The sequence below is a fragment of the Schistocerca serialis genome, chromosome 1 (genome assembly GCF_023864345.2).
Source record: "Schistocerca serialis cubense isolate TAMUIC-IGC-003099 chromosome 1, iqSchSeri2.2, whole genome shotgun sequence".
NCBI classification, from domain to species: domain Eukaryota; kingdom Metazoa; phylum Arthropoda; class Insecta; order Orthoptera; family Acrididae; genus Schistocerca; species Schistocerca serialis.
The window spans coordinates 1,018,819,924-1,018,843,949 of record NC_064638.1 but is presented as its reverse complement, the minus strand read 5'-3'; the positions used below and the strand labels follow the sequence as shown (position 1 = coordinate 1,018,843,949).

Sequence of the window (24,026 nt, the reverse complement as noted above, 5' to 3'; positions counted from 1 at the left end):
CTCCACATGCCTACAGGACTTTGCAATGTTAACACAGCAGAACTCAGACATCTGTATAAGTGTAGAGAAATGAAAAGTCATATGAATGCCTCACAGTTCAAGACTCGGGAGAAAAGTTTTACACCTGGTGTTCTACATGGCAACTTCACACACAAGAACTTTTTGCCGACACTACTACCACCTACATAAGTAAGCTTTTCCTGTGTCACTTTCAAGTAATGCACTTAAGCTATTCCTGATTTAACTGGAAGATCTGTACTTCCCACTTTCATATCAACAGCCTCAAAATGCATATTGTAGACTTTGGGATATGTTACAGGTCAGTGTCACACCAAGATTGTGGAGAAAGGGGGGGGGGCGGCATGTCACTCTCCAACAAGTGTTTACCAATAAATAAGTGGCGGAAAATTACGGGTATAGGACGGCTTAACATGTGGAAAATGAGATTTTTATTATTCACTCAATGTATTTAACATTTATTATTCCTTTAAAATCGCACAACAACTTCAATAAAACACTTTAATCAGTCATACACTTATTTCATAATTATTTCACTTTTAAACTGCAAATCCTCTAAGAGCTCTCTTGAATCTTCACGAGTCTCTCTCAACAGCCTTGATGTGGATAGATATGTATAGCAACCAGTAATCAGTCAGAACTGCGTCTGCAAAAACACCACAAGGATTATTAAACAATTTTTGCTGTCACTAATTACTAGCAATATAATTGACAGAGTAGATTGCTAATATTTGCTATATCACATTTGCTAATATTTGCTATATCACATTCGCAAGAACGATCTCACTGAAGTAATTAAGTCCATCAAAACGCTTAGAAACTAACCTGTCGTCTGACGAAAATGGTCTAAAGACTGGCAATTTCTTCAGATCTGTTGACAATGATATTTTGAATTATCACTTTACTGAGTGACTGAAATGTAGTTCAGGTACCTATGAACATAACAATATGTTAGAATTCATTTTCTAAACACGAACTATTACGGTACTGTGCGGCTACTTACATATTAATTACACTATTAATATTTTCACAGTTGTTTCTTTAATACAAAATTAAAGCCACCGGAAGAATAAACGTAAAACATACTTACCAATGACAGGTTTGTTGAGATGCAATTTTCTGTGTGGACAGATGTAACTTTTTCATACGGTGGTACGTCGCAGCAATCGCAGGAGTCACAGAAATCGCAGAAGTAGCAGAAGTCACAGAAATAGCAGAAGTAGCAGAAATCGCAGAAGTAGCAGAAATCGCAGAAGTAGCAGAAATCGCGGAAGTAGCAGAAGTAGCAGTGGCGGAGGGATACGCGACTTAGGTTCCTTAACTGCGACTCTTAACTGCGACAAATCACAGTTAAGAATAACAGATACTGAAAAGTAGCATTCACAGAAATCACTGATATCGGAAAATCGCAGTTTAGCCCATCACTAGTCTGAACGTTGGAGTCAGAGATACAGTAGTTAACAGCGCTTCGGTGAAGCGAGTTTCTTGAACTGTTCTCATAACATAAAATATTTCGATGTTCATAGAATTCGCCTTAAAACTTTTTATTAATTTCTGTCGAACAGTAAGTGTTAATATATTTAAAGAAGCTTATTGCCAGGAAAAACTCAAAGATCACATTTTAAACGGCTTCATCATTGCAATATGGCACTGTAAATAATTGTTTGGCGCTGTCGGAACTGAAGTATTGCGTGTACTACTCGAGAGGTGTGGTGTTTTTGCTGTGAATTTCTGTTATTAGACAATAAAGGTAACTAGCTTGTCATGGAGTAAAAATAAGACCACGTAATATTTATGCGTGAACATGTCTCATCAAGAAGATTTGTTTACCGTTACCAGAAGTTTGAGATCTGTCAACGGGAGCAGTGATTTTTCTTTGTCAATTGATGTTATGATGCTGAAGTAGTTTTTTCTTTTCGCAGACCATCGGATTTTCGTGCTGTGAAGTGCGCAATGTCTTCGGGGAGACCAATTAAATGTGTTGTGGTCGGAGACGGAACGGTGGGAAAAACGTGTATGCTGATATCTTATACAACAGACAGCTTTCCTGGAGAATACGTGCCCACCGTGTAAGTCAACATTGAAAACCATTCACTGTCTGTTTGCAGGCTGAACGTGTCGTTGCGGATACATAAGTCATTTTATTTAAAGCACAACTTATCAGGCAGCATCATCAGCTTAATAAGAGTTGTAGTTATTAGTTGAGGATTTGACATTGGATATTCAATATAATTTCTCGGAAGTAATTAGAAGAACCGTTTTTTTATTTATTTTAAATTGATTGTGACGTTGACATACTATCCTGTAGTAACTTAGGTTCAATAGCAGTATGAAAATTTCCATTTATTTTTCTACACTAGTCTGCAAGGATGACTGCAGTGGTGATATGTTTCACTGCTGCTTCAGTATGTAACCAAATTTCTGTTTGCTGGTTCATTTGAATGAGATTATTGTTATGAATATATTGTGACCATTGCAAGAATTGCAGCTAAATACATTTATCTTTTTGATGGCTATTCTTCATGTGTTTTTATCATAATAGTATGCAGTTAAGTCCCGTGAAACATTTGTATGTTCTTAATCTGCTCATGTTTGTTTTCTGATCTGTCCCAAGATGTATTGAATTAATTTATGAGCTGTTATGTTATAGAAATTTCTCATGTCTTCAGCAAGTTTTCATGTCAATATTTTTGGCAGGCCTACAGTTTGTAACACAGATTTTTCTTTTATAATTACACTTGTGAGAGAGCCTATAAGCCATCTACCTTTCATGAAGTAGATGTGAATACCTTAGTAAAAGGGGTGTGTGACCGTAACAGTAGTTTGCTAAGAAAGGAAAATTAAGTTTCCATTGAATCCTAACTCAGTCACACTATTGAGAGGCAATTTACTGGATAATCAAATTACCAAATGCACACAGTAGATCAGAAATTTAATGATTTCCCAAGACAGGTGAGGTATGAGTGGCAGCAACTTGAAATTAGCAGAGGTTGAGGACTGGCGGATAACGAGAAGGGAGGATATACTGAAGGGCAAGTTCCCATCTCCGGAGTTCTGACAGGTTGGTGTTAATGGGAAGTATCCAGTTACACCGTCCGGGTTATCTGGAAACTTCCCACTAACACCAACCTGTCAGAACTCCGGAGATGGGAACTTGCCCTTCAGTATATCCTCTCTTCTCGTTATCCGCCAAGCATCAACCTCTGCTAATTTCAAGTTGCCGCCACTCATTCTCACCTGTCTTTCAACAACATCTTTGCCTCTTTACTTCCGCCTCGACTGACATCTCTGCCCAAACTCTTTGCCTTTACAAATGTCTGCTTGTGTCTGTGTATGTGCGGATGGATATGTGTGCGAGTGTATACCTGTCCTTTTCCCCCCCTAAAGTAAGTCTTTCCGCTCCCGGGATTGGAATGACTCCTTACCCTCTCCCTTAAAACCCACATCCTTTCGTCTTTCCCTCTCCTTCCCTCTTTCCTGATGAAGCAACCATTTGTTGCGAAAGCTTGAAGTTTGTGTGTATGTTTGTGTGTCTATCGACCTGCCAGCGCTTTTGTTTGGTAAGTCTCATCATCTTTGTTTTTAGATATGTAACTATAAAGAAGGATACTTTGAATTGCCACATGGAGATGGAAAATCTGAATTGGTAGATGCTTGAAGACAGTTATCATATATCCTTTGGAAGCCTTCTTACAGAGTTTCAAGAACCAGAATAACCTGAAAAGTCTAAAAATAAAAGTTCAGCCCACTACATATTGCTCCCACAGTGTATTTTTTGCTACAACTTCTGTAGCCAAACCTTCCTTTTGTAAATTATCTTCGCGTTTGCTGTACCTTTCCCCATGGCTCCTGTTTTTCTGCCATAGGCGAAAGCTGTGTTTTCAACTAAAATATTTTTTATCAACGGCTGAAAAATAAGTTTCATTTCAAATCATGTGATCGGTAGTCTAGGAATCCACTATCCAGTAGTATCTATTCAATGTAACTGCGCTACAGGAAGCCCTCGTACGAACAGCTCCTTGCTTCTTTTTCTCTCTCTCTTAAATTTCCCATTTTCAAGGCAATTTATGGATATGTGACTAACCTTGTGACCATTTTAACAAACAAAAGGACCTTTTTATGTTGCTTAACCTTGTTTGTTCTTGTCCAGTGTTGTGGTATTCAATAAATGGTGTTTTTTATGGTACCTTCGATTACCGGTATTAGCTTTCAAAAACATCATAGAATGTTTATCATTATATTCATGACGTATTGACATAATATATATGCCTATTTTTATCACCTTCATCAAGCTTAGTTATAATCCACAAATCTGAATCGATTTGAATAATTAATTTTCATTTGGTATGACCAAGAAACATAATTCATTCCATTTAGTTTCTCAGCACAATTTCTTTTCTCCGTCATCTCCATATATTTCGAAAATTGTCTACTGTTGTTAAAAGAACATATTTTCTTTCCAGTAAAATTCCGAACTCAGCTTGACGTCAGTTAATGTTCTCCAAATGCATCACACAGAAATGCTCATTCGGTATTAGCAAATGTTTGATTTTTGCCACATGTAGTAGTGTTAAGAAGTTTTCAAAGATACCCATGGGTTTTAGAGTCTTTGGCAAGGCTGTTTGAACCCTAGTGCTGTGATCAAGGTGGCAAAAGTAACTGGAAATTTCAGTATGCTGTGGCCGTCTTGTTTGTTAAATACTGTTATCAGTGTGGCCTTGTGTCTCTGGCCTTCTGAACAAATTACTGTGTGCATGCTATTAGCTACAAATATAGTGAAATAGACTCTTCATATCATAATCAGTAACACTTTATTAAAATGCACAGGGAGCTGGTTAATGACAAATGCTAGATCAAGGTATTTTACGTGGGAGTAGAATTGGTCCAACAACTAGAACAGGCAGTAGCCAAAAGCAACTTCATCACTAATTAACAGTGGAATGCTAAAATTATTCTAAGAGTAAGCGTGCAAGCATCATAGATTACAGCACTTCAGACACCTGGCGCAGAAGCACTTTGATGTAGTTACAAAATTATGTGCAAAACCCACATGCCTTGCACTACACTGTAGCGTAATTTCTCTCTGCTATATGGGCCCCCATCGGAAAAGGAGAGCATTTTTTGTCCAGAGAGCTTCTTTGCATTGACAGTCATGGGAACCGGTGGTGATGAAGCAGTTGGAACTGGGTTGGGATTGTGCTGTTTTGTTCTCATTGGAATTTTTTCTTGAAAGAGGTGTGTAGGTTTCAACAGTTCAGTGAGACAGTAGTGCTTTAGCCATTGACAATAATGTCGAGTGTGTGGTCTTCTCGTTGAACCACTTCATGCGGTCCTGAATAAGATGGGGGTTTTATGCTGTCAGAGCATAGCATTGTGTGTAGGTCTTGGTGTACATATGAAGGACTGGTGCCACGTCAAGACGGTTGTCGGGTCCGGAGATGGGAGATGTGATCTCTCCACTGACAAATAAATTCACCATGTGTCAAGTTGGGTACCCACAAGGACAGTGGATCAACAAACTCCCCTGGCAAGGGTAATGTTTCACCGAACACAAGTTCAACAGCTGGAACGTCCAAATCCAGTTTGTAACTATTTCTCATACTTAGCAATACTATTGGTAGAGAAGCTGCATCATGCCACATCAGGCTGCCTGTAGCGTTTGTGCCAGCATTCTATCATAACATTGTTGGCAGGGTGATAGCTTGTTGTTCTATTATACACAGTGCCACAGAATTTACTCAGTTGTGCAAACATGTTGGACTCAAACTGGCATTGGTGATCTTTTGTGAATTGTGAAGGACAGCCAAAGTGTGACACACAACAAGAAACAAAGGTGGAAGCTAAGGTCTCTGCCTTGATGTTGTCTATTGGTGCAGCGTCTGGCCAGCCAGTAAAGCAGTCTATCATTATTAATTAATATCATTTGCTGTGCAATGGAGGTAAGGGGCTGACAACATCGATATGAACATATGCCAACCGAGCTGTTGTATCTGGAAAGTTGCCCACTGGTATGTGCGCATATCTGTTGTCTTTGCTGTGGTAGCATTTAATACATGTCTGTACTCATTATTGGCAGTCTTTCTTGACTCGTGGCGAAACAAAGCGATTGGAGACTAGTTGTGTTGTAACATGAACTTTAGGTGGCGCAGGTTATGTGTATTATCAAAAACACACTTCATGAACGACCTGGGTAGGAAAGGGTGAGGTTTGCCACTGGACACTCAGTGCAGCTTGACATCGGTATTCAGAATCTCCACTGTTTGAAGTTTGAGCAATGATTCAGAGTCTTCACGCAGGTTGTGCAGCTCCCGGTATTATTGTTGTGCTGTCGTGAGTTCTGTGAAATGTGTTGAATGATCGATGCTGCTGACATGGGGAGGCTTACGGTCAGCAAAGATACTAAATTCTCTGGCTTCCAGTTGAGATCAGAAATATTTAATGGCTTCATAGATTGCTAAAAGCTCTCTGTCAGGCACTCCATTTCTATTGAGACAGAGACAGCTTGTGTGAGAAGAATCCTAGCATCTGTCATGCTCTTGTGCGAAAAGAATGCTAGTGCCTGTCATGCAAAGTTATTGTGACTCTGCACCAGTTGCTGCCTGACTCACGTCAACTACCAAAGCCAATGGTGCACTCAGTTCAGCGTTTGCGAGTAATACCACCTCCACTATACTCTGCTTGGCTGCTTAGAAAGCCGAGATCATTTCATCCATCTGTAAAACTGCTGAGTTTCCCTTGCTCCTTGGGCTGGTGAATGCTGCTGTTAATGGCACTTGAAACTCCACCGCATGAGGTAAATTTTGGGTAATAGAAATTGATGACACTGAGGAAACAATGCAGTTCCTTACAGGTCATTGGCCAAGTAATCTGCAGGATGGCTTCATCTTTCTCCAGCTAGGATAGCAAGCCTGACAGTGTGATACTGTGGTCCAAAAAATCAACTTGTGCGTGGGTGAAGACGCACAAGGATTTAGAATGAAGTCATACCATTCCAATCTTCTGAACATTTTGGTAAGAAGCTGCTGATGTTGCTATGGGAAGGAGAGAAGACCAGACTCTCATCAAGATAAGTGAAGCAAAAGTTAAGTCCTAGTAGCACAGAGTTGATGAACCTTTTTCCATGTGTGCACTGCTTTTCGTAGGCCAAACATTATGGACCTACTCTAGAAAAGGCCAAAAGGAATGGTAAAAGCTGCATCATTCTTTTATATGGAGACCACCAGGGGTTACTCAATGGCTGCATTATGCATTCACGAATTGTGCCATCAAATTCCACTTTAACTATGGTGAATAGGTTTGGTGCCAAGCACTAGGTTCAGCAGGAGACTGGTGGGCCTTCTGTAGTCAGTATGTGATGCCCCGTGTCACAGGGTATCTCCTTCAGTACTTGTAGTGGTTTTGTACGTGCTGGGAATCTCTTCAGTAAGTCAGTGTATTCGCCACTGGTGTCTTGCACAAGTTTAGCACTGTGCACTGCTGAATCTCAACGAAAACTAACAGCTGTCAACCCAGTGTTAGTAAACGGTTGATAATGTGCCAACAAATCCCACCCATTATTGGTCTTGATCTGTCTACAAATGTGAGATCCCATGTGAAGGTGCACCATAGTCTAAGGTCCAGGTTGATTTGCAGGGCTCTGTACAATTTCAGTGAAAAAAATTCGGTTAGCCGACGTTTAGAAATGAGCTAAGAAAGGTTGAATGGCATTACAACAGCTGTATTTTGAGTAATAGTAACTTTAACAGTTATTAAGTAGCTTTCTTGAAATATTTAATGAAACTTTTCCACTTAGAACCACATTAACAAAACTACTAATAAACTTAAATGGACAACTCAGGGTATAAAAATTTCTAGAATCAGAAAGAGGAAACTTCACAATGAGCTGAAATACTATAAAGACAGACATTTTACTGAGTATGTTCATCATTATAAAGCTAAATTTAAAAAAAGTTGTGAAGGCAGCCAAACAGATTGCAAACAATAAGTTCATTGTACAATATAAAAGTAAAACAAAAGCAGTGTGGTCTATTGTTAAATCAGAGTTAGGTGTTAAAGTAGTAATGAAATATCCAGGATTAAAGATGATGATAGCTTTATTGTAAACCCAGCTCAAATATCAGTGTGTTTAAATGAATTCTTCATAAATGTGGCAAAGTTAGATGTTGATGTAGTAGAGTATCAGAGTAAAATAAATCCCTTTGGACTCCACCAAGAAGCTGAGTATTTTATGCATCTTAAAGAAGTCACTGTAAAGGATGTGGAAAATGTTAACATTAAAAAATAAAAACTCTGCTGGGAGGGATGAGATACACACTACAGTGATTAAAGCAGCGTGTGACATAATAGTACCTTCCCTACCTAAAATACTCAACTAATCTTTTGAACAGGCATGTTTTCTCAATGTTTTGAAGAATGCTGAAGTCTGAACTCTGTTCAAGAAAGGATCGAGGGAAGACATGGGAAACAATCACCCTATTTCTATTCTTCCAGTCCTATCAAAAGTGTTAAAGAAAGTAGCTGCAAACCAGATCAAAACTTTTATTGTAAAAATTATACTATTATAAGTAACCAATTCGTATTTCAACCAGGAAAAAACACACTGGATGCAGTGAATTACTTTATTGAAAAGATATGCAGATCAATGGATCAGGGGAGTAAAGTTACAGGTACCTTCTGCGATCTCATAAAAGCTTTTGACTCCGTGAACCATGACTTGCTTATCTACAAATTAGACAAATACAGTTTTCAGGACAATGCTCTTAATTGGCTAACATCACACTCACGCAACGGAAAACAAAGGGTAACTTTTACCCCAAATGCAGTGACTTATTATTCTAAATGAAGTAAAGTATCACAGGGAGTGCCTCAGGGCTCAATTTTGGGGCCAATCCTGGTCCTATTCTACATAAATAACATACCCATAAATATAAATTCCCCATCAAGTCTGTTTCCAGACGATACTTCTGTTTTAATTGAAGATGATGATGCGGAAATTCTGAGCTATGCAGAAAGAATTTCAAGCTTCATCATAAGCACACTAAATACAATAGAAAACTGGTTCCAGTTAAATGAGTTGAAACTGAAAATTGCAAAAACCCATATTGTTTGTTTGAAAATCAAATATTCAAGTTGTATGTAACTCAAAACACACTGTAACAATCAACTTATGAAAGAAGTTGACACAGTCAAATTCCTGGGGCTAAATGTGGACAAGAACTTAAGCTGGAATACACATATTGACTTCTGATTAAATAAACTATTTAATTTTGCATTTGCAATGCAAACACCAGCAAATTACTGACTTGAGTACACAAAAAATTGCTTATCACAGTTATTTTGAATCTGTTATTAGATGTGAGATAATTTTCTGGGGAAGTTCAAGTAGTGTATCTCGAATACTGAAACTGCAAAAGAAAATTGTCAGATACGTGTGCACTGCACAGCAAACAGTCTTGTCGTCCATTATTTTGGAATCCTAACTGTTCCCACGATATATATTTATGAAATTATGATCTTCCTACACAGCAGACAAAAATTATTTGAGGAGAATCATTTTAACCACACGCATAACACGAGAAACAAAATAATTTTGTGCTACCCCCCACACCAGTTGAAATTATGTGTATGAACTTCACAGTAAACAGGGATGACAATGTATTACAAGTTAATGGGCGAAAACATATTTAATATGAAGCCAGAAATTTTAAAAATGAGGCTACAGCAGATTCTGTGGGAGAGATGCACCTATTTAATAGAAGAATTCATAGAGGATGAAATGATAATTGAGAAAGGGGTAATTAAGTGGTAGATTTTATTGTATGTAAAAATAATAAAATTGTACTATTATTGTGATGCTGTTTTTTTAACATCAGCTGTTCTGTGTTTATGGTGAAATTTCGCCACAAATCTGACGTGTCTCCTGTATCTGAACCAAATGATTTAGATTATGTACATTATGAGCCAGATAAACCACAGTTCACAATTCTCTGTTGCAGTTGTGTTGAGCCAATAATCCTTCCATCTTCTTGGTCAGTAAATCCACTTTGGTGGGTAGTACATCATAATTGACCCGTCTTACCATGTGCAAAGAGAAGCTGTAGCACACCACTGGCACTTAAAACTCTGTCGCAGGTGATATAGCGTCAAATATTTTGTCAGCTGACTCTGCAACAGCATCTAAGGGCATGCCAGTTTGTAATGCAATAATGGCTTTCACTTGGGATGACAAGAGATTACTCCACAGCATGTACAAAAGACTATCAGGCATGTTTCACATATCCACCTTACTCCAAAGGTGTTGCAAATGTAAGGGCTTCTTGGGCTAGGACTTGTCTGATGTTTTCTGTCTGTGAAGCGGAGTCCCTTCATATCAGTTCTGTTTTTAACTTCTCATGTGCATCCATCGTGGGCAGAGTGTTGATCACATATTCAAACTCTGCTGCATATTTCTGTTCCAGCTGACTAACAACGGTTGCGAATTTGGTTGTCTCTGCTGTAATTCCAGCATAGAGAAAGCTCACTTCCATCTGCGCAAACTGTAATACTGGGTTATGTGACCAAGAAGGTAACAAATGCATGGTGAATCATGAGACAGAAACGGGCTCCATCAATGTGTCCGTCATGTCAAACGGGAGTCCTTTTCTGTGATACATTCTGGCTAATTTAACCACATTGTAGTCACTAGTGTTGGTGTGGCCTTGTGTCTGTGGCCATCTGAAGAAATTACTGTGTGTGAGTACTGTTAGTTGCCAATACAGTGAAAGAGACTCTTCAGTCAGAATCAGTAACACTTTATTCAAATGCACAGAGAGTTCATTAATAAAAATGTTAGATCGAGATATTCTCCATGGAAGTAGAAGAATCAACCCAACAACTAGAACATGCAATAGTCAAAAGCAACTCTGTAACTAATTAACAACATAATGCTAAAACTATTCTAGGAGTAAGCACACAAGCATCATGGAATACAGTTCCTCTGATGGCTGGCATGGAAGCACTTTGACAGCATTACAAAATTACATGTGAAAAACAAACAAATTGCACTGCACTGCAGTGTCACTTGTGTCTGCTACAGAATTTCCCCTGACAGATTGTTTCCTGTGAGGTTTCTGAATGAGTAAAGTACTTGTGATTGGGCATTGGTTCCTTCGGATAGAGAGGTCAGAGAGGTTCCTATTGATGGCATAGTCAGTAGCTGTGGAACTTTTGCTCAGTTGAACAAGGATGAGGAAGGAAATATAGCAAGACCTATTCAAAGAAACCAGCCTGTTGTTTACTGAAATATATGGGACCTGGGAATCTCAAAACAGATGTAGGAAAAACATGGATTTCTCATCAAGTGATTTTAATTGGAAATGGTGGCTAATAAAGTTCAGAGCATGGCTGAAACACTTCGGGAAATTCGAGTTTTTAATAGGTAGCAGATGAATTTATACAAACTATATAAAGATACGAACTGACAATTTAATTCATGGAATTAATACTAGATATAAAAATCTATGTGAAGATGTCAAGCCGTGTGCTTTGCTGCAGAAAGATTTCTGTTATTCAGAAACATACATTTTCATTAGGTTGTCAGCACCTGTACTAACATAGGCTACTAATAGAGCTCAGTTTAAGAGAAGGTTAAGGATATATTGGTGGCCAAATCCTTTGTCTTAGTAGAACCAATTGATATATATTTTAGTAATATCGGATAAAATGAGCATTTTGTTAAATCTGACATACACGTCTTCAATATAATATGATCTGTGCAAAGATGATGAGTGATTCCAATAGCTTAAGAAGTATCTTTTGTACTTCAGTATATGTTTAGGGCAAGTTTGCTATTACATCTTAAATATAACTATGTTTCATGTTTTTTTACGTATTCCGCAACTATGAGAACCATTTTACTTATGAACAGTACACTGTGCAGGGAACATTAGCATCTCTCTCTCTCTCTCTCTCTTCTCTCTCTCTCTCTCTCTCTCTCTCTCTCTCTCTATCTCTATCCTTTTTAAGGAAAGTTCTGCAAGAATGTAAATAATTTACAAGTAAATGAAGTCACTCACCATACATTAGAAGGATTGAGTTGTGGAAAAGAAAGAAAAATATGGTAGCTTTCGGACCAGTTTATTGAGGCAGCAGGTGTGCGGGATAGGAATGGGCCGTGGTGTGGGGAAGGGGCGGGGCAGCAGGTGCTGCAAAACATGGCTCTGGAGCCACTGAGTTTATGAGGTGCATGATAACATGGAGAACAGGACAAAAGAAAGTGAGGCTACTTGGTTTAGGTAGTAAGTGCAGCGAGTTAGCAGAGGTCGAGGACAGGAGGATTATGGCAACAACGGATGTGTTGCACAACACCCATCTACGTAGTTCAGAAAGCTAATGCTGAGGAGAGGGAGGGGAAGAGGATCCAGATGGCACAGATTGTGAATCATCCATTGAACTGGAGCCTATTTTGCTCAGCAGCTGTTCCACAAGTAGATGGCCAACTCTGCTTGTGGCCGCAGTATATCTCTGGTTGGTGATCTTGGTCAAGTAAAATGCTGTGCAGAAATTGTGTCAGAGCTGGAATAAGTTTCACACCTGTGTCTTCCAAATGGTACAACCGTATGGTAAGGGAGTGGGAGTGGCGTAGGCATGTACCAGGATGTTGTGTAGGTTTGGTGGGTGGTGGAATACTGCTTTAGGAGGGGAAGGAAGGATTGTGGGTAGGATGCCCTTCATTTCTGGGCACAAAGTTAGTCAAAACTCTAGTGAAGATCGTGATTCAGATGCACCAGTCCTTGATGATATTGGATGATGGGGATGTGGGGGGTGCTCCAGTGCAGCTGGTTCTTGGGGCTGGCAGGAGGATTAAGGCTGATGGCAAGAGATCTGTTTGCAGACTAGGTTTGGGAAGTAGTCTGTGAAGGCCTTTGTGAGACCTTCAGCTTATGGGGAAAGGTAATTCTCATCATTAGAGATAGGCCTCCCATAGGTGTCACGCTGTCTGGGAGATTTTTGGTGTGGAAGGGATGATAGCTGCCAAAATGCAGATACTGTTGTTGGCGATTTTGATGTGGATGGGGGTGGAATTGGGCCAATAGAGAACTGGAGGTCAACATCCAGGAAGGTGGCACATATGACGGAAGAGAACCAGGTGAAACGAGTGGGAGAGGTGTCGGGGCTGTGGAGGAATGAGGCTAGAGTCACTGAACCTGAACGAGTTGGTAGCAAGAATGTTTCCAAGTAGGTATCCAGGTGATTATAGTGTAAGGACGGTCAAGAGTCAGCGAAGGAAGTGGTCTGTTCTTTAACATGAGACTCTAGGCTATGAGCTGTTAGTTGGAGTTGTTGGTTGACAGGAAGGGAGATTCTTTCAGTGGGAGCACAGTAAACAGTTACAATGGGCATCCATGATTATTGGATTGATGGATTTTGGGAAGCCAGTGCAAGGTGTGTTTGTGGAAGAACATTGGGGTGATGAAGGAGATGGATTCAGGGGAAAGATTCTAGGAGGCCAAAGGTTTTGAATGGATATTGAAGATTATGTTTGACTTCTGTGATGGAAATCTTTCCTCTTAATCTTCTTTCTCACTCTAACTACCCCCACTGAAAAAGAGAGAGAGAGAGAGAGAGAGAGAGAGAGAGAGAGAGAGAGAGAGAGAGAGAGAGGGAGGGAGGGGATCCCCCTCACACCCAACTCCTACACAGTTCCATAAGTCCAACAGTTTTGTAGGTTCTCAATATTCATACACCCAACAGTCCTGGATGACTCATTGTAGCTGTTTATTTTGCTCCCATTGCAACAATCTCCACTCTGGTTGACGTTACACCTCCAACTTATTGCTTGAAACTTAGCCACTCGTATTAAAATTATGAACCACTTCCTTCACCAGCTATTGACTGTCTCCGCACTGTTACCATCTGTATTCCTTTTCGTCATCACTCTTGATGACACCTCCCTGTACATCACATCTCCCATGTCCATAGCCGTGCTGTTTATAAATACTAGTTATCCCAGCGTCTTTCTGAATCCAAACCCATTACATGATTTCTTCTACATCTGACCAGCTATATCCTCACCCATAAATACTTCTCCTTCGAGGGGGAGATATGTAAACAAATCCGCTGCATGGCCATGGGCATCTGCAAGACAACCTCGTATGTCAATCTGTTTGTGGGACACCTAGAGGAGACCTTTCTAGCCTCGTAAAACCCCTAATCCATCACATAGTTAAGGTTCACTGACAGTATCTTCATGATCTGGACCCAAGGCCAAGACACAATATCCTCAATCCTCCACAACCTCAACTCCACCTCATCATTTGTTGCACCTGGACCTCCTCAGCCCAGTGTGCCACTTTTCTGGACATTGACCTACACCACTCCGATGGTTCCATGCGTACCTTTGCCCACATCAAACCCATCAGCTATCAACATACCTGCATTTTGACAGCCAGTGTCCCTCCTATATAGTCTGGACACCCTTGGATGTCGTATCTACAATGAAAACAACTCCATTGCCCAGTACAGTGAGATCTCACAAGGACTTTCACACACATATATATATATTCACTATACTTCAAACGTAGCCTGCAACCAGTTTTCCAACTCAGTTTCCTCACAAATTCCTAATCCTCCTAACAGCCCCAAGAACCAGCTGCAAAGGAGGATCCCCTCCAATCATCATCCAGTATCTTCAAGAACTGGAGCAACTGAATCATGCCCTGTGTCAGGCTTCTACACCTACATCTGCGTCTATACTCTGCGAACCACCGTGAAGTGCATGGCAGAAGCTACATTCCATTGTACCAGTTATTAGGGTTTCTTCCTGTTCCATAAGAATGATTGTTTGAATGCCTCTGTGCGTGCAGTAAATATCTTATCCTCATGATCCCTATGTGAGCGATATATAGGGAGTTCCAGTATGCAGGGTGTACATAAAGTCCGGGAACACTTTCAATTATTTATTGCACAAGAACGAAGTCATGCATATTGCATTTTGAAGAGAAACTCTGAAAGTTATTTATTTATTTATTTATTCTTTTTTTTTTTACCAACATTCGATATGCGAACCATGAGTGGCCCAGCAGATGTCAATATGGTAATTGAAATCTGGCCATACCCCCCCCCCCCCCAGCATGGCATCGTCGATTGTATCAGTCACTTCCCGTATTCTCTCCCGGAGCTCTGCTACATCATATGGTAGAGGCGGTACAAGATCTTTAATGTGTCCCCACAGAAAAAAGTCACATGGAGTGAGATCTGGTGATCGGGAAGGCCCTTCCGTAGCACGGCCAATCCATCAATGCGGCAGCTCCATGTCATGTTCAGGTACCCATGAACTTCACGATGAAAATGGGGTGGAGCCCCAACCTGCTGAAAGATGAACGGAGAGTCCGATTGTATTTGAGGCATCAGCCATTGCTGCAACATGTCCAAGTAGGAATATTCAGGGACAGTGCCCTCGGCGAAGAAGAATGGCTCGTACAGTTTTTGACGTGACAAGGCACAAAAAACATTTACCGTCGGGGAATCACCCTCAAAATCTTTGTTGGTGGCTTCTTACTGTACTTGGTTCTAAACATCCGTTGAATACCTGTAGCACACTTGTTTTTGTTGAACTCCAACACACAGAAAGCTCGCTCTGCACCTGAACTTGGCAGGTTTGCGACTAGCACTGACTATCGGCAAATTACCAAACTACGCTGTGCCAGTATACATGGGGGGGGGGGGGGGGGGGGAAAGGCTTTCAGTGTTTCTCTTCAAAATGACGTATGTATGATATCTGTACAATGTTTGGTTCTTCTGCAGTAAATAATTGAAAGTGTTCCCAGACTTTATGTACACCCTGTATTCCTAAAATAATCATTTAAAGCCAGTTTGTGAAACTTTGTTGATAGATTTTCTCAGGATAGTTTACATCTATCTCCAAAACTCTTCAAGTTCAGTTCCTTCAGTATCTCTGTGACACTCCCCCACAGATTAAACAAACCTCTGATCATTCGTGCTGCCCTTCTCTGTATACATTCAATAACCTATGTTAGTCCTATCTGGTTTGGGTCCCAGACACTTTAGAACTGGTCTCACGAGTGATTTGTAACCAGTCTCCTTTGTAGATCGTTTGCACTGCCCCAGTATTCTACCAGTAAACCGAAATCTACCATCTGCTTTATGTGAACATTCCATTCCATATCCTTACAAGGTATTTATGTGAGTTGGCCAATTCCAACAGTGACTCATTGATTTTATAGTCATAAGATACTATGTTTTTTAGTTTTGTGAAGTGCCAAATATTACATTTCTGAAATTTAAAGCAAGTTGTCAGTCTCTGCACCACTTTCAAATTTTATCAAGATCTGACTGAATATTTATGCAGCTTCTTTAAGATAGTACTTCATTATTGATATCTGCATCATCTGCAAAAAGTCTAAGGTTACTATTAATATTGCCTGCAAGGTCATTAATATACAACATGAACAGCAAGGGTCCCAACACACTCCCTGGGGCACTCCCAACCTTACTTTTGCGTCTGATGGTGACACCATCCAAGATAACATACTGTGCCCTCCCTATCAAAAAGCCCTCAGTCTAGTAACAAATTTCACTTGATCATGCTTTTGACAATAAGCATAGGTGTGGTACTGAGTCAAATGCTTTTCGGAAATCAAGAAATACTGCATCTACCTGATTACCTTGATCCAACACTTTCATTGTGGTGTTAGAAAAGTGTGAACTATGTTTCACACAATCGATGTTTTCGAAATCCTGGCATTGAGGTGGTCCTTCTATTCAAGAGACCTCATTATGTTAGAGCTTAGAATATGTTCCAAGATTCACAACAAATCAACCGTCAACGATATTGGTGGTAGTTATGTGAGGTAACTTCTACTATCCATCTTGTAGATGGATGTGACCTGTGCTTTTTTTCCAAGAAATGACACGGTCTTTTATTCGAGGGCTCTGTGACAGACTATAGTTAGAAGAGGGACTAACTCAGCCGCAAATTCAGTATAGAACCTGACAGATTCCATGAGGCTCTGGAGCTTTGTTCAGTTTTAATGATTTCAGCTTTTTGTCAACACAATGTCCCTAATAATTATTTCATTCATCTTTTCGGTGGGAAGGGCATTAAATTGGGGCAATTCACTCGGATTTTCCTTTGTAGAGGAACATCTAAAATGGAGTTAAGCATTTCAGCTTTTACTTTGCTACTCTCAATTGCAGTTCCGGTCTCATTCACTAGGAGCTGGATACTAGCTTTGGTGCCACTAACAGTCATTACATTCAACCAGAATTTCTTGGATTTTGTGAAAGATCACTTGACAATATTCTGCTATGATAGTCATTGAAGGTATCGCGCAGAGCTCTCCTGACTGGCAAATGTGTTTCATTCAGTGCGCCTCTATCTGTAGCTCTATGTTTTGTTTTTACACCTAATATGTAGTAATCTCTTGCTTTTTTAGAAATTTCTTTGCAGTGTCTGTATACAGTCTAGGTTCCCTCCCTTATGAACTGTTCTACTGGGTACATATCTATTGAGTGCATGATCACTATTCTTTTAAGCTTGAGCTATACTTCCTCTGCATGCTCCTGCCCTGTGCAGTTTCAAGTTGGTCACTGGGATGTGATTTTTTATCTAGTTTACCAAACATATGTATGTTTTAGTTGTCCTTTGCACTTTGGTAACCATTGTTGCCACAACTGTGTCCTGGTCAGTGGTACCAGTTTTGATGTTGACATCCTAAAAGAGGTCAGGTCCATTTGTTGCCAATACATCCAGTATATTTCCGTCATGAGTCGAGTTCCTAATTATCTGCCCTAGATAGTTTCCAGAGAAGACATTTAGTAAAGTTTCACAGGATGTCTTATCAGACCCACCACTAACAAAACTGTAATTTTCCTAATTAATTGTTGGATGATTAAAGTCCCCACTGATGATTACAGCACTATTGGGGAACTGCCAGGAAGTTTCATATCAGTGCACACTCCGCTGCAGAGTGAAAATCGCGTTCTGCAAGTGAGCTGAGTTTTTCTCTAGAGCTTTTGGTTACATCAGGAGATGAGTCTGGTGGGCAATAGAAGGATGCAATTATCATTTTATGGGCAACCCTTATACCGAGTCGTGTTGAAAGAATCTCACATGCAGCTTCAATTTCTGCCTCGATGGATTTGAGTTTCTTGCCTAATGCAACAAATACAACCCTTTCCCATTTGTCTATACTTAACACATGCAGTTAAATTTTCCCCAAAGTCTCACTGCTATAAATTTCAGATTTCAACCAGCTTTCTATACCTAGTATAATGTGAGCTTCACTGCTTTTCATAAGCTATTCAAACTCTGGCACTTTTTTGTGAATGCTTTCCGCAGTTTACTATTAGGATTTTAATACTCTCACCTGTGGGAGGCTGCTTCTTCTTCTTCTTCTTCTTCTCCTCCTCCTCCTCCTCCTCCTCCTCCTCCTCCTTCTCTCTCTCTCTCTCTCTCCTTCTCCTTCTTCTTCTTCTTCTTCTTCTTCTTCTTCTTCTTCTTCTCTTTTTTTTTACACAGATACTTCTGGGTTTGCTACAGCTCTGTAGCTGGATTGGATGGAGAATTGCCTAATCTAAAAAACCTTGTGTGCACCCCACACACAGTCATCTACCTGCTGGGTAGCAGCCTCTGATGTACAGTGCACACCTGACCCTTTTAGGGGGACCTTACAGTACTCATCTATATGGCGCAAGTCCAGGAACTCACAACCTGGCTTGCCACAGAACTTTCGAAGTTTCTGGTTCAGTCCGTCCGTTTGACTCGGAACCAAAGGTCACGATCAGTTCTAGGCACAATAGCTGCAAATTGAGAGCTTCATTGAAACTCTATGCACAAGGCTGGTCTTCTCAACCTTCTCTGACAGTCACTGGAAGGACCCAAGATTGACATCAGAGGCCACATGACCGGCATCATTTGTTCCGTTTGCCACAATCTGCAGTTGGTTGTACCCTATTCCCTCAGTGGCTGGCAGAATAGTCTCTTCAACATGTGAATGGCGCCCCCAGGCATGCGTACTGAATGCACCTGGTGTCATTTCCTGTCCCTTGCTGCCTTCATCTATCATCGTGCCTGGAAATTGGAGACATCTTATCTACAATCCTGCCTACTTTTCCTATAGTGGTAGTCTGCCCCCCCCCCCCCCCTTGCCCACCTAACCTACACATCATCTTGGTCCATGCTTATTCCACCCCCACTCCAAACCACATGTCATAGTGGTGATGTACCTGTGGAAGGCACAATTGCAAGACCTTCCCCATGATTCACCCAAGCACATCCTTCTGTAGTTCTGTAACAGATTTATCCTATCCCATCAGAGGCAGGGCGACTTGTGAAAGTAGTCGTTTCATACATAATCTTTGCTTCAAAAACTGCACATGACCACGAACCAGCTATTCACCAAAATGAATGGCCACCACTGAACTGTGACCAAGATCAGAGCACCCAGTTATTGTACATGCTGCTGAGCACAACGTGCTCGAGCTCAGCGGCTGCTTCACAAGTCATGCCATCCAGCCCGTTCCCTCCCAGCACCATCTCTTCTGAACTACTTAGATTGGAGTTGTCCTTGCAACACATCTTTTGTTCCTGTAAGCCTCCTGGTCACAACCATGGGGATTTGTCCAAACACTTGCGAAGTTTGAATTCTTTTTTGTGTACCAACGACTCTAAATGTCCCTGAATTATTTATATTAAGTATTCTTGTTTTATGACTTACTCTACATCCTTGAGAATCTCCTCGAGGAGTGTGAAACGAAAAGTATATAAAATCTAATTGATCTAGCTAGAGAGAAAGTCATCAATTCTCCACCTATTTGCCGTGATGCATTAACTATCTGAAAGTAATAAAGGCATTTTTGTTTTAGGTTTGATAACTATTCTGCACCTATGGTTGTGGATGGTATTCCAGTCAGTTTAGGATTATGGGACACTGCTGGCCAAGAAGATTATGACAGATTGAGGCCATTATCTTATCCTCAGGTAAGTAAAGTAATGCCAAGTACTTGCTGTGGGTGGATATAATGAGGAATTCCATTTGTTTGCATACTGGCAAAAGATAATAAGTCAGATGGATTTTGTTCTCACTGAAAAGATTTCCCTTGTGCAGATGATTATAAACATTTTAGTTTACAATTATTTCAGAATTTACTAGAGTTTCAAACACTGTGATTTAAAAATAAATTTTTGTAGGTATTACATGGGTGGTTTCAAACATTTGCAGAATCACCACCAGATGTCAGCACTAGCACAACAAGGTTCCCGCATAATAATAGGACACCCTTTAGTGAACATGTGAAGCATGCTCTGGGTAGAGATCAGTAGTGCAGATGTCTCTCTCTTGTTGTTCCAGTGTAGTGATTTGTAAAGATGGAAAAAATTGATATTCAAGCAGTGATCAAGTAATTAGTTAAGAAATGTATGAAACCAAAGGAAATTCATGCCAGCTTCCATAACACAATGAGAGACTCAGCTCTATCATATGCAACTGTTGCCAAGTGGACAAATGAGCTCAAATTTTATTGGGACTGTTTAAATCATGGTCTCCCAAGATGTGTCACTACCCCAGAAATTATTGCAAAAATGCATAACCTGGTGATGGAGAATAACTGGCTGAAAATGTGAGAAATTGATGAAGCTTTAGGGATGTCATCTGACTGGACTAACCACATTTTAATAGTGGAATTGGATATGAGAAAATTATCTGCTGGATGGGTGCAGGAACAGAAATGCATGAGAATGGAAATATCCGAACAATGTTGGTCCTGTTTTCAGAGCAACCAATGAGATTTCTGGGGCTAGTTGTGACTGAAGATGAAACTTGGGGTCAACTACCATACCCCAGAGAGAAAACAGTGGTCAAAGGGGTGGAAACGTGTTGATTCACCACCATGAAAGAAAGCAAAGGCAGTATGGTTGGCCAGAAAGCTGTGCACCCTCACACAAGTGTTACCATGGCAAAAATATATGAACTAAGTTACAAATTGTTTCCACACCTGTCTCATTTGGCTGTTTTGGCTCCATCAGACTTCTATCTCTTCCCCCGAGCCCAAAATTTGCCTCACTGAACATAGAGTTTCCTCAAATGTTGAACGGCCAGCTGAATTTGATGAGTATTTTGCAGGCGTGGAGGAATCTAAAGTTAAGAGTAGGGATCAAAGCATTGGAACATACGTGGACCAGTGTGTTAGTATACAGGGGGACTACACTGAAAAATCAAGTTTTACTGTGATAAGTCTTTCCTAGAACTTTTCAGCCTATCCTCGTATGAAGATTTTTCACTGCGAACAGATCACTTAGGTAAAATGAGAAACATATTAGAGGAATAATTGATTGTTGAATGTAAATGAGGTTATAAACAGTGTAAAGACTGTGCAGTGTGAGGATAGGAGATTATTTTATTTATTTATTTATTTATTATCCATCTCTTCAGTGATTTGGCTGTAATTGAAAAGACTGTGTCATCACAGATGAATTCAGCTGCCAATATAATATGGTCCGAAAAGTCCTTGGTGAACATTTCCCCTTCTTTCTCACTTCAGTGTTCGACCTTGAGGTTGATTTGCAAGTTCAGTACTCAATTCCCCTCTTCCGTCTGTCTTCCCCTTCACTTCCACATTTTTAGTGCATGCCACGTCATTCATAATCTGCTGCATGTGTGACATCCTTGGTCATTCCCACCTATTCTTTCCATCAGTAGCTCTTTCTGCTATAGTTCCATTGTTGTTATTGTGTCTCAGAATGGGTCCTATGAGTTTCTCTCTCCTGGTTTGGATGTTCTTCCACAGAGATGTGGTTTCATGTACTCATCTCAGCATCTCTTCATTGGTAACTCTGTCTCATCAGCTGATCCTCATCATCCTTCTGTAGCACCAAATCTCCAGGGCTTCTAGCCATCTTCTCTCTTGTTTTCCTATTGTCCAAGTTGCGCACCCATATGGGGCCACACTCCAAACAAATACTTTCATGACCTGTTTTCATGTTTCCAGACTGATGTTCATGTTGATGAGCAAGCACTTCCACAAATTAAATGCAATTCTAGCCTGCGTAAGCTGCTTACAATTTCTTTCTGACTTCTACCAACCCTTGAAATCCTGCTTCCCAAATAGCACCTCTGTTCCAGATCTTATTTCGAAAGGTTCATACTCTTCTTCGGCACTACATACCACCACTTTAGTCTTTCACTTATTTATTCTCATACCATACTGACAGCAGTGCCGAGAACGCCTTGTAGATCTTTTGCCTCCACGACCAGAGCAATATCGTCTGCATAACAGCACGTCTGTCTTCTGCACATTAATTTTGATTCCCAACTCAAGAGTTTCATGAACTTGATCTGTAGCTTCCTGGATACGAGCATTGAATATAAGAGGGGGGGGGGGGGGAGGGGTGGGGGAGAGAGAGAGAGAGAGAGAGAGAGAGAGAGAGAGAGAGAGAGAGAGAGCACACAAATCCCTGTTGCACACCTTTTCTGATTTTTGCATCTTGTCCTTGTTGAAAATCTCTAATCACAGGCGCATCATTTTCGTAGACGCTGAGTATTGTATGTGTGTCTTTGTATTTTAGCTGCTAGTAAACCTTTCGAGATGTGAGGTCATGGTCCGAGAAACTCTTCTGTTCCTGACGTTTCATCCGGGACTACACTGGACATCTTGCCGGCGAAACTTCGGGAACAGAAGAGTTTCTTGGACCATGAACTCACATTCCAAAAGGTTTGCCAGCAGCTATGTCATCCAGTCATGAAAGCCTTCATTCTTTGTATTTTAGGCCTGCTTTCTTCAACACTGGGAACATCTCTTGCCGGATAACATTATCAAATGCCTTTTATAGATGTACACAGCCACTATAAGCTGTTTTTTTTTTTCTTTTTTTCCCAGTATTTGCTTTTCAATAAGAAGGCTCAGTGCCACGACAGCCACTTGCTCCTCATCCTCACCTGAATCCAAACTGATATTCGCACAGCATGTCCTCCACCTTCTCATCAGTTCTCCTCAAAATTATTTTTATGAGAATTTTTGATGGTGTTAGGCTTAAGGTTTGACACTTTTCACATTTTATACCTACTGCCTTCTTCTGTATAAGAACTGTACTGGATTTGTGGAAGTTTGTTGGTATCTCGCCTGTGTTGTAGATGGACCTATTCTGTTTGTCCCTGATCATTTTCATGCTGTTACCAACGTATTTGTTTAGTTCTGCAGGAATGTTGTCAATACTTCATTCTGCTGTAATTTTTAAGAACTTTCTCAGATTATTCTTGCAGAATGTTGTCTCTTTTGTCATCTTGGTCTGCTTCCTCTTCTTTCCCTATTGCATCCTCCAATAAAGGCATCCTGTCGTACAAATCCTCCATGTTTCCATTCCATCTTTTCATCATGTCGTCACAAAACAACATATGCCACCTTGTCTTGTACTGTACACGAAATTGTTGTTTTGTGTGTGTTAATTTTTTTTTGCTTTTCTGTAGGCTTTATTGGTTCTTCCATTTCGCATATTTTCTTCCCGTTCTCTGTTTCCTCAAGAAAACTTTAATTTGCTTTCCTAGCTTCCCTCTTGACTAAATTTCTTTGCATTCTGTATTCAGCTTTTCCTCATTCATCAGTTGCAGTTTTGCATAATCTTCTGTTTATGATAAGCTGAATAACAATTACTGTAATCTATTTCCTCATGTTTTTGTATCTAGTTTTCCCGACTATTTTTCCTGCTGCTGTATATGTGCCAGATTCCATTTGTTAGTAGTCTTCTTTTACTCCCCCATAATCGAAAGTTTTAGGAAGGTTGCCTGTTTCCTGCGCATAATGACTTGCCAGTCCCCCAATTTTTAGTTTTTCTACCTCCCATTTCTGTTTCACTGTCTGTTTCCTCAGACATTTGAATCTGAATGAATTTTTCATCAGGACCAGGTTGTGGTCACCACCTGTGTTTGCAGATGGATAGCTTTTGCAGTCTTTTACTTCATTTCTAAAATGTGATTTTACTAAATTGTAATTGACTTGTTGCCTCCTTAAGTCAC

At 40.3% G+C, this 24,026-nt stretch overlaps 1 protein-coding gene and 1 long non-coding RNA gene across 2 annotated transcripts in view; one reads left to right on the top strand and one right to left on the bottom strand.

Moving 5' to 3' along the window:
- Nucleotides 1–545: 545 nt before the first annotated feature.
- On the bottom strand, nucleotides 546–1,215 carry LOC126458697 (uncharacterized). Its single transcript, XR_007585695.1, has 3 exons — nucleotides 1,109–1,215; nucleotides 844–950; nucleotides 546–664 (listed from the first exon to the last, which is right to left on the bottom strand). It is a non-coding gene; the product is annotated as an uncharacterized LOC126458697 (long non-coding RNA).
- Nucleotides 1,216–1,559: 344 nt separating this feature from the next.
- LOC126413481 (ras-related C3 botulinum toxin substrate 1) overlaps nucleotides 1,560–24,026 on the top strand; it is a 139,606-nt gene continuing 117,139 nt past the window's right edge. The window contains exons 1-3 of the mRNA XM_050083267.1: nucleotides 1,560–1,768; nucleotides 1,941–2,087; nucleotides 19,885–19,999. Coding sequence (XP_049939224.1) covers nucleotides 1,972–2,087; nucleotides 19,885–19,999 — 231 coding nt within the window. The 5' untranslated portion in view covers nucleotides 1,560–1,768; nucleotides 1,941–1,971. The remainder of the gene's footprint in view (nucleotides 1,769–1,940; nucleotides 2,088–19,884; nucleotides 20,000–24,026) is intronic.